General features: G+C 41.9%; 1 protein-coding gene across 1 annotated transcript; it reads right to left on the bottom strand.

The window, feature by feature from the left end:
- Nucleotides 1-9,758: 9,758 nt before the first annotated feature.
- On the bottom strand, nucleotides 9,759-10,866 carry LOC139818681 (uncharacterized). The gene is made up of 3 exons (XM_071787504.1): nucleotides 10,738-10,866; nucleotides 10,232-10,519; nucleotides 9,759-10,049 (listed from the first exon to the last, which is right to left on the bottom strand). Exons 1-3 carry the CDS (start codon nucleotides 10,766-10,768, stop codon nucleotides 10,018-10,020), a joined length of 351 nt encoding a protein of 116 aa, XP_071643605.1. The 5' UTR covers nucleotides 10,769-10,866; the 3' UTR covers nucleotides 9,759-10,017.
- Nucleotides 10,867-11,518: the final 652 nt, after the last annotated feature.

Here is an 11,518-nt window from a genome sequence, read left to right on the forward strand (position 1 = left end):
TCGCTCGATTACACACATCGTTGATCAGCCTGGAGGCTCCTCAAGTTGCCCGGTGTATTATACGCGCGCATCTGCGATATACTCTCGCCGTGCGATGCGAGGCCGAACGAGTCTGACGTCTGACTATTGCACGCATGATATCTGGCGCGGATAAAATGCCGTTATGTAAATTCCCCGCTCGCCCGCCCGCGGAGGACATATACCGCGGAGAAGTTGCGAAATGTGTATTCTCACGTGTACAATGTCCGAGAACGAGAAAAGCTGCTTATATTATATACGTACCCTTAAGTACATATATAGCAATATATAGCCGCGATATTTGCATTAATTTAATCCGCATTTGGATTTGCATTTGCGCCATACGAGTCGCGATTTCGAGGTTTTCGCTCGGCAGGAACCGCATCGCTGTTGATTATCAACAGTTTTGGGCGCATTATGCGCCCAGAGGCTTTGCTAATTGCGAGACGAGATTGATACACTTTGATCAAGGCGCGTCGCACGCGAAAGGGAATTGAAAGGAGCGCGCTAATTTATTCAAATGAATCGATGCCTCGTCGCGAAATATTGCAAAATCGTTTCTCACATTTCCCGCCAATTTCTATGCAAACCGGGCGGACGATAATCGATGGCTCAATTTCGTCTCCGCACCTTCCGTCTGACACCGAAGACAATGGCTATCCGTTTTTCCGACAAATTTTTCCCGCTACCCTCTCCCTCCCGCGTGTCGCCCGCCGTGCTTTGCCGTGTCCTCCGGCTCCGGTGATCGCTACGCGGTAAAAATTTATCGTGGAAAATTGAAGTGCCACGAAATAATTGCTCGATCAGAAGCGATCGAGATTCCAGATAGCGGAGCCCCCAAACGATCGAGCCACGCGATAGTGGCCCCGGCCCCGATTATTGCGTGCCGTTCTGCGCCCCCTGTCCCCTGTCCCCTCTCCCTCCTCCCCGAGATCGGAGTACGAGGGCTCACGAAACTCTGCAACCGACCCTGTCGATTACGATATTCCGCCAAACTTTTAATTTTTACCTCCTCGCGGTCGCCATATCGATCGTATACGGATAATTTAATATTGCGCCATCGAGCGTATGTACGTGTTTCATGGGTGCATACAAAACGATAAGATTCTTATTATATGTAAATTCTGAAAACGAGCATGAAAATTGCCCAATCGCATCGAGATCTCTTTATTTCTCTTTAATAGTGTACTTCGGAAAATTTAAAAAAATGTTATCATATATTTATGGATACATCCGAAATCAAAAGGGATAGAAGCACTAGCGGATCCTGACGTATCTGCAAAATTATTTGATTTGATATTTTTCTTATTGCTGTAGTATCACGCTTAGCTTTTACTTCAGGATCAACGAGGACGTGGGAAAACTTTTGATCCTGCTTTTAACGTTTAATGCATTTTTTCTTAGATTTTTTTAAACAGACTCAATAAATCTGATTTCTTTTATTTGGAGAAGGAGGGTTTTAACTCCTCTCCCCCTCCCCAGGATCCGTCAGTGGATAGAAGGAAGTATTTTCGTTCTCCTACTATTGGACAGATTCCCTATCGTGGAGAAAAGTTTGAGAGACACAAAATTCGGCGATAAATGACGTATCTAAATACTCACCGTCACGCGGATGAACGAGCCGGCAATGTCCTGCCTCGATTAATCTCCTTACCGCTGCTCCACGATGCTCCACAATGTGTAAGCTTCATGTTCCTTGATGCTCCGAATGCCGGATGGCGCACAAAACACTCGTCGATCGGACGCCGCGAACGCGCGCCGACCTATTAGAAAACGGAGTCGTCCCGTTAGATCTACGATCGAAACGCGAAACGATCGCTCGTCGAGAGATACAAAATTCGGCGATAAATGACGTATGTAAATAATACTCACCAGTCACCGTCACGCGGATGAACGAGCGGCAATCTCCTGCCTCGATTAATCCTTTTACCGCTACGGCCGCTGCGATCTACGATCGAAACCGAGTAGTCGTGCGAGGTGAGTCGATTAATATGCCGAGAATACCGAGATGGCCGCCTGTCAGTCCCGTCACTGTATTCGGCACTCCTAACAGTCCCGACACCTGTTTAGTGTTTACACGCGAAGCTCATTCGGGACGACCGGAAAAGCGCGAAAAACGCCGAACGGTCGCGATCCGATTCGACGCGAAGTGCGCGGCAGTCTCGGATCACGAACTCTAGGACTAGGATCACGTCACTCGCCCAATCGACGCGGTAACCAATCAACGTGTCGCTTTTTCGTGAGAACCAGAAATTTATTGGCTACCGCGCGGCAACCGTCTCCGTTGGTCTCCGCGTCCCGTCGGTCGCCGTATGCAGCAGGACTAGCAGGAGCCATAACCGCAGTTGTGCCATAACATAACTTCGCGCGAGTCGCGAGTCACGACGCGCTAATACGTGAACGTGCGCGTAGTAGAGAGTGGTAGAGAGAAGGCTCTCGAGGTGCAGGGACGTAGGGATCGCTTGGCTGCGCGACACCTTGAGATCAAGACGTTGACGGAAACAGAGACGGATATCTCTTCATCTTCGAAATGATTGAACCATCACGGAGGTTAGATCACCTACGTTTGGCTCGTTCGACGCTCGTCTTTGGGGTGAGTTATGAAACTTGCGAAACTCGTTACCTATTGGCTATTTAACTCATATGCTACGTTCTTTTGTAGGAACGTCGCGTCGGACCGAGAAAAAGACGCGAGAACGTAAAGCGCTCGTGATTCGGCTATGCATTGACGACGCTACGTATTGACGACCTGCGACCTGCGAGGCTGCGATAAGAATTTAGCGAGGCTTTCGAAGTTAGATGATGTAAGTACGATGATGTTGGATTTCGCACGTTTTCTCTAAAAAAGATCATCGAAACCGCGAGCGTGTGAGCCGATTAACATATCAAGATGGCCGTCCGTCACAGTATTCGGCAGTTCGGCACTTCAGACACCCGTTGTTCGTACACAAAACTCGGGATGAAAAAACGCGGAACGGTTGCGATACGGTTCGACACAAAGTGCGCGGCGGTTTCGATCACGTGACTCGCATAACTTTGCGCGACGCGCTACGCGTGCAGGGATCGTGTTTGGCTGCCGGACACCTTGAAAAGTTGAAATTAAAACATTGACGGAAACAGTAATATCCTTGAAATAATCGTGAAACGTAAGTGAACTATCAGATTATCACGAGAAGTTAGTTCACTTACGTTTGGCTCGTTCGGCGTTCGTCTTTGGTGAGTTACGAAACTTGCGAAACTCATGTATTTAACTCATATAGTATGTTCTTTTGCAGGAACATCAGATCGACAAAAAGATGCGAGAACATAAAAAGCTCGTGATTTGGCTACGCATTGACAACACATTTACGACCTACGACATGAACTGAGCGACGCTTTCGAAATTAAATGAGCTTTCGAAATTAGATGAGCTTTCGAAATTGGTAAGTAAGATGATATTGGATTTTACGCATCCTTCAAAAAGATTTCTTACCATCATAATTTATATTAAGTGTGTATCGATATTCACTGCTGAAAATCTATAATTTGCATCACATACACGGTAGATTTTCCTAAATTCTAGGAGGTCTTTATGCATTTTTCTGTTTTAAATCCTGTAACTCAGATTCTAATCAAAAACTTTTAGACTTTGATATTTAGGGGTAAAAAGAGTTGCTCTTTCCAAAAATGAGTCGGCAATGGAATAGAATATCTGAAAAAGAAGATGAAAAGGTTGAAAATGGATGTAAAATTAAGTAAGTGACTCCTGTTTTTTTACTGACAAATACTTAATAAATTATTTCATCTTTTTGAGTAGAATAAATCAATATAATTATTATTTGAGTGATCTATAATAAAAATTTTACTCAAAAAGTAAGACAAAATTATTTATTAATTGAATATTTGACAGTAAAAAGGCAGGTGCTACTTATTCTTTTTAATTCTACTTTCAATCTTTTCTTTCCCCAAGATATCGCATCGCCGACTATTTTCGGAAAGAACTCTTTTTACTCCTAAATATCAATCGCGGTCTAAAAATTTCGATTAGAACCTGAGTTATATAAGAATTTAAGATCAGAACAGCATATAGGGACTATACTGAGAAAAAAATATTTATTGGGTGACTCCTAACAGCCTGTTTGCTTAATATAATACACATATTTATTTAGAATTAGATATTTTTACTCAATTTAAATAAAAATATCTAATTCTAAATAAATATGTGTATTATTTAAATAAGCTGTTAGAGAGAGAGAGAGAGAGAGAGAGAGAGAGAGAGAGAGAGAGAGAGAGAAGCCATCTAATGAATATTTTTTTGGATCTAAATATTTTGTTCTCGGTGTAGACTTAATGGGTTAAAATATTAATAAAATTATCATTAAAACATAATGAGATAATTGATTCATTGGAGTGTCCGAGTCATTTGATACTCGCTACGATGCAAGAAATATAAATGCGTAAAGTAATCATGAGAGAATGAACTTCACAATTATAACGACATAAATATATAACTACAAAAGCGTTATTTAATTATTATTTACAATTTGGAAAAAACGAATAAAAATAATTTCAAAGCCGCAAAAAAAAAAAGTTTAAAAAAATATATTTGTCTTTCGTATAACTTGTGAATTGAAAGTTATAACAAAATAAAACACACATCTTAGAAGTTACTTTAAACCATCTCAATTTTTATCGTTGACAATTTAAATTATCGGAAAAATTATCACAACACAGCCCCATCGTTTCTCGTCGTTCCCGCGTCAGCTGACTTATTATTATGAGCTATTAAAGTTTTAGGATCTTGCCGAGCTTCGATATGGCTTCGGTGGCGTAAATTTATAAGAGTTAAAGAGCTTTATACCATTTATTCTATAAAACACACATAATAAATGTCGCGACAAATACGGTGCAATACGCCGATATTAGAAATTTTTATGGCACGTCAGATACCTACAGGTAATTGACCGTCATGTAAAATGTCTTAAAATACTTTTCTTTTTTATTCTTTTATTTTCTCATTTCTCTCTTCTTTTGACTTGGACAAATTCAAAATAATTTCCTCTCGTAGGTAGAACGAATTTAATCGAAAGTTCTTTTCTCACGATTTTGCTTGCCCGCTTGAATGATGACGTTCATCGAAATCTACAAATCAACTTTCGCACGGATATTTCACGGTAATGTCTCCGAGAACGTGCGAGCAGACGCCAATGACCATGTCGCCGACGACGAACGTCGCGCCGTGGCGCAAAGCCGTTTTGACGCACGCGATCCCGAAGTTTCCATTTACGATACTTCCACGCGGAGTTTCGTACGAGGTCGCCGGGACGAGCAATTCTCGTGCCTACGAGCCGCCACGTCAATCAGTCGCCTTTACGAGCGGGTTATCCAGTGGGTTATCCAGTTCATGGAAAAGAAACATTAGCGTCGGTGCTCTCCGCGAGTTTGCTCCTAAGCCGGGAGCGATTGGCAATCTGATGTTTTTCTGAACTACAAAATCGTTGCGCGTCTTTATTGCTTCTGATTGCATAATGACGTAATAAAGGTATAGCACAAAATTTTAACGTTACGACATATCGTGGCCTGCAGATCGATCGTCAATGCACGGGTATTTGGGTCCACTTTGTACGACGGCGCAATTCTTATGCAATTCCCGGATATTCTTCTACAGCACACGATACGTTTCAGCTAGAAAATTAATTTGCTTTTTATGCAAATATCGGCACGCGCTCTTCTTTGTTTTTTAAATTAAATTTTTTATAAGAAATATAATATACGTATATTCGTGTAGTATAAAAAAATAACACGGAGAGCATGAAGGAAGCATTCAGAAAGATTCAAATTAGCAAGCACATTTAATCAACGCAGTCAGTCCAATGTTCAATGCAGATCTTTGGAGATCCGCCCGTTAAAAGGATGTTCTTTTACGATCGAGGAAAGATTTGTAAAAAGAAAGGAAAAAACTCGTTTTCTTTGACCGTCGGGACTTAAACGCAGTCCGTGCTCCGGAACCGAGAAATGGGATCGGACCGAAGTCTTAGGAGCGAACTATCGGTATCAAGGCGACGATAGCGGAACAATGGGGCGGTTGAGAAAAGGGGGTGGTTGAGTGATCATTCGGCATCAGTCAGAAACGATTTCCGCCGCGGCAGATTTCGCTCGTAGTGGCGGCTCCGTAGTTAGTCGCGGGGCAAGCCAGACAAATGTTCAGTCACCCCCTTAAAGGAGGCGACGTGGAAATGCGACGTGCGAGGTACCGTAAGTAAGAATAAGTGAAGCCAACCAAGTCGAGCGGTGGCCGCGTTCCCTCCGAATCCCTCCGAACAATACGACGACGACGACGAACGATGGTTTGCGTTTGGCGTATGTAAAATTCGCAGCGTACCGCCGCATTTATCGCTGCACGGCGCGTTACGGCGTTACCTGGTCGAACCAGGTCGTCGTCGTCGTCGGCATTCGCCCCGTAAGCGGCTGTCATTTTTTAGTAGAGTAGCGCGTAATGACGCGAGGTTGCGAGCCGAGCACGCGATTCGGGACAAAGGACGGAACGCGACGCGACGCGAGACGCAAGAATAATTTTTGAGCGTTACAAATGAACGTGGATATAGCTTCGAGAGTCGGTAAAGCTTCGAATATTTCCCATCCTGCATCCGTATGCGATGTATATAATGGTGTTTTTCCCCGAAACGGCCCTCTCTCTCTCTCTCTCTCTCTGCCTGGTGAACTCCGCGTTTCTCTCTATATTTGTCAAAGACGACGAGCGCCGTCTTATGGAAAATTTGTAGCTGCTACTCGAAATCAGGTGAAGCAGGCATCCGTGTGATTTGGGAGTAGGGATTTTATTGGATTCCGTCCTACCTACCTTTTATTGGCCCTCTGTGAAACGATCACGGTGGGCCCCCTTTGAGAACTCAGCGTATACACAGTCGCGCATAAATGTACGTACGTATGAGTCGCGAACATATAAATATGCCGGGCCATCTGACTTCTCCCGTCGAACCTAAACGCTGAGACAGTCCGGTTTACTGGACTGTTTAATTCGGCGACGGAAAAAGGAACTTTGATACCTTTCCCGCGCGAGCAGATCGGGAACCTCGTGAAACGCTCTCGTACAAAATTATACGATGTGTCTAAAGAGAACGTAAATTATAAAAAACCCGTGTTTAAAAATGAAAATATATTGCACGCGAAATGAAATATTTTATGTAGTACTCATAAGTTATGAGTAATTATTACTGCACTGGGGGGATGAGACTTAATTATTCATATTTTTATATCACAATTTAAAAATATCTTGTGCACGATTAAGATATTGATATGTTAATTATTCCGTTAGATAATCTAATTCATGTGAATTTCTAATTCATTTTAGCGACACTAGCGATTTCGCGATACAGCGCTCGCACATGCGATATTCTAATGGCTAATTTCACGCTGGCTGACCAAATTCTTTTCGAAAAACGGAAACGTCCACCGCGCGTGCGATCGATCACGCTAACGAGACTACGAAACCGTAAACTAGCTTCTCGATATATAGCGAAATGCAACACTATTGAACTTTATTGAAATGCCCCAGAACTCGAAATCGGCTGCCTGAGAAGGAGGGAATTGTGCGCGAGGGACGATATACTTTATGCGAAAGGACGACTATTAACGAACATCCCCCCTTCTCTTCCTCTTAAGAATTTATTTGTACAAAGTTATAATTGTACTCAAAGGCGCGGTTCACTCTGCGTTCATCGTAACGTGGCCGAGGATCTCGATATAGGAAATACTCGGAGGACCCCACTCTGATGGATCGATTTCCGAGCGATATTTTTTTTCATGCACGTCATGCCGGCAACGTGCGTCGTAACATCATGCGCGACACCCTTTGTTTACGCGAGCGGTTTGCAATCGCGCACCGCGTACCGGATTGTCGGACGTGGACGATCTTTCGCGTTTATCTCGCGTAAAACAATGCCCGCTCCGAGAGAAGAATTAATTGGAATGTTTGAAAACATCACCGCGACCAGCCGGTGTTACAAAGTAGCGCAGCTCGTGCGGCCGAGCAATAAATATTATACCGTCCCCGCTTCTTATTCGCCCTCACGAATATTGCATCAATTTGATTAAAAAAAGAGGGGAAAAAAGGTTAAAAAAAAAAGTCCATATCTCCGATGTAACCGCTTCCGCGGCGAAAGAGGGGGTATGGGGCGCGTTTCTGGCCGCGAATCGAACAGCTATCGATATAAAAGGGGGGGGGGTGAGGAGGGGGAAAAAACTGCGACGGGCCTGCAGTCGACGGGCAAGATACAAGGCAATATCGATTGAATATTAGGATCTGCGGGGCATGCGGAATCGGCGCGCACACATTAGCCTCTTTGACTTGCTAAATAGGTTAATTTGAATGTTTAAATTCCGGCTTCATGCAACTCAATTTGCGAGAGGACTCCGCGTCTGGTTAATTCCTTTCCTTCGTCCCGCGGGCCACCTCACGTCCCTCACTTTCGCCCCTCCTCCTCCTACAGCTTCTCTTGCTTCACCTCCTCCGCCAACGCCGAAGCTACCCCGAAGCTGGACTGTTAACTTCCTGCGCATTTCGAGAGCGTCGGGCATACGGAAACGCCCGACACACCCCTCTCTATCCCTCCTCTTCGAGCCCTCACATGGTTCCCCCTTAATTGGAGAGTATTATTTGCGCTCTGTTACGTCTGATCTTTTACGCATGGCGACCTTCCGATTGCCAGACCAACCCGCCAAACGCGGACAAAAAGAGAAGGTCGAAGTGCAAATGGAGATTTGGATCGCGTTCGTCGTTTAACATAATTCGCGGCTGGCACGGGATAGTGAATGAGACCGAGAAAATAGCTGAAACGGCGGTGGAAATAATGAAACCGCGGTACGCCGTAAATTTACAATTATCGAACCGATACTTCGTCTCGGACTGCAATTAAATTCTTACAGCGCAGTTTCTCTAGTAATAATGGCACATCCTTCCGCGCGACTGCTCATTGACAAATCTTTATTCAGCGCTCATCCGAAAGCTCCGTTAAATAATATAGTGTATTATTCTTGAACCTATATTATTATACTAAATAAAATTCTTTTCTTGTTTAATTAAATTGTATCCGAAACCGCCTGGACGCAGATTACCAAAACTCGGGAATTTACCTGTAATTTTACGTGCGATATAAAACATTTGAAACATTAGAAAATATTCCTATAATGGGTGTTTTTTATTTAGCGACTTAAGTCGACACAAGCGTCATTCTTTTTTCAACATCTAATGAATGACAAAGATAGAGTGACGCTTGTGTCGACTTGTTTCGTTAACTGGAAAGTACTCAATAATTTGCACACTAATAGACATGTACATCACGAATATGTACATCAGAATGTACGGTATATAAATATTGTTAATAAAAATTCCGTTAGAAATTATAAAGTGGGCTATATGACAAATGGCCGACTAATATTTTCATAAATACATTAATCGGAATAGTACAGTTCCGGTTACCGGTAAAAATTTGCGCGTCCAAGGTATCCACATTAAAAATATTGCAAAATTTGGTTCGTAGTGCAATGGAAAAAACCTGAAAATACTGCTCTCTTGATCACGGTAACCTCTGCGCTGCTCTTTATATATATATATAATTTATATATATATATATATATATATATATATATTATGCTTCCCCTCGTGTCCTTACCGTATTCATTATTTCAAACCGTCAAATAAAATCTTGATCACAGGAAAACACAATACTCGTCGTGCACTGAAGTGGGCACTTCAAAAAATATATTTAACAATCTTGAGTTACATCCACATTAGAGATAGTACATTCAAAATAAACCGTTGAGAATAATTGGACAATAAAACTACTAAAATAAACATTTTTTCGTATATTAATATCTATATTAATATTTCATATTAATAAATAATTCGAAATTTTGCGAAATTGCAGTTTAAACTTTTCTAGTAGTCCCGCACATGTCGAATTTTTCGATTACTATCTGCGAAAGCACAAATAATCCTTTCTTTCAGCACGCTCCGTCTCTTAATTTATAATAATCTGCATAAAAATTATAACTATTAATAATAACATAATTTCTTAAAAGTTAAATCAGGCTCAATATGATATTGTAATAAATGTGCACTATAGAATCTTTAAATTTTTTAATATAGTCGAATCAGAAACTGTTACTACAGAAAATTCTGTATTACTGTAATCGTTATAATTTTTTAAATGCTTACTTGGTCTGTATGCAATCATGACATACTTTTTTATGTCATTCTCTTTAACTGCCACCATTCGGTATGTCGTGCAACGATTGTAACATAGCATGTAACAGACGCTTTGGAACGTGCGATCGTTAAAATCGCGATTCCTGGCGCAAATTGTCCGATTACCATCATTATCACTGTCCTCCTCGTACATGGCCTGAGTAGTCGTCTCCTCTCTCAAACCGATCACTCTTTCCTCGTCGCAGTGCTCGCAATTGCACGCGGCTACATCCTCGATACCCATCGCGAAAATAGGCACTGCGCACATTGCAGTAATTATTACAGCATCACAAGTTGCCCCTTATTGAAATGCCACGAAAATTGCGTTATTGTCATTCAATTATTCTTACGTGCATGCAATAATTATACCCAAGAGCTCTTTACGTGTTTACGTGTACTTGTGCGTGGAAAAATTGATAAAAAATATTTCGTTTTCAATTTTACTCCAAAATAAACGTCTGCCTATGTATACGTACGCAATGCAATCACGATGTACAACGGTCGCATGTTCGATATCTAAATCGAGAAATGAGATAAAGCGCGGTATATGAGATGTTTGTCGAGTTGCAAAGTGTAATCGAAACTGAAGCTCGTTAAACACTATACGATGACGTTCGTTCGTCATTACAGTGCTGTAGCAGGAAAAGCTTGTTTTACGCAGAAATCACAGAATACTGTTATCAGGATGTATGTGAAAAAAAATATTGTGTGTAACCGTATATACATTTTAACAGAATAGTGTATTTACTTTTTTTTGTGGAAATTTAGAGCGCAATTATGCAGCACAATTATGACTACGTTGCTGTATAATTAATGGCATACTAAGCACGGGCACATCTCTCTTGACAAACGCGAGTGCTTATAGCCTTAACGATTAACTCGGGAACCGTGAGTGACGAGCACGTGACTGCCGATATATCGGGAACATCGGCACACTGACCTCTGATCTCCTCAGAACGTAACTTAATATGCGTACACAAACAGTAGCGTCGCTATAACGACGTGACGACACGGAAGCAATGATTATTGTCGATTATTTCCGCGTATCATAACGTAACGTCGATATTCGGTTACATAATTGATCAAAGAATTATGTGCGACATTACTATAATTATATATACATTTTCTAACAGCTTCGTAATATCGTACAACTTTGTTGCAATAAAAGCTTCTGCGCAATTAAAGTGGTTATATTAAGAAGTTGATACCATTATTTCAGTATCGAAAAATTATATTGAAGCAGAGCTTGTACAAAAA

Source organism: Temnothorax longispinosus, chromosome 9 (genome assembly GCF_030848805.1).
Source record: "Temnothorax longispinosus isolate EJ_2023e chromosome 9, Tlon_JGU_v1, whole genome shotgun sequence".
In the NCBI taxonomy this organism is placed as follows: Eukaryota; Metazoa; Arthropoda; class Insecta; order Hymenoptera; family Formicidae; genus Temnothorax; species Temnothorax longispinosus.

Bases quoted from the DNA above. Each gene is read 5' to 3' on its own strand.
- LOC139818681 (XM_071787504.1), bottom strand. From the start codon at position 10,768: ATGCGACCGTTGTACATCGTGATTGCATTGC. The intron at 10,520-10,737 runs GTACGTATACAT...CAATGTGCGCAG, and splicing joins GTACATCGTGATTGCATTGC to TGCCTATTTTCGCGATGGGT. The intron at 10,050-10,231 runs GTAAGCATTTAA...ATTTTTATGCAG, and splicing joins CATGATTGCATACAGACCAA to ATTATTATAAATTAAGAGAC.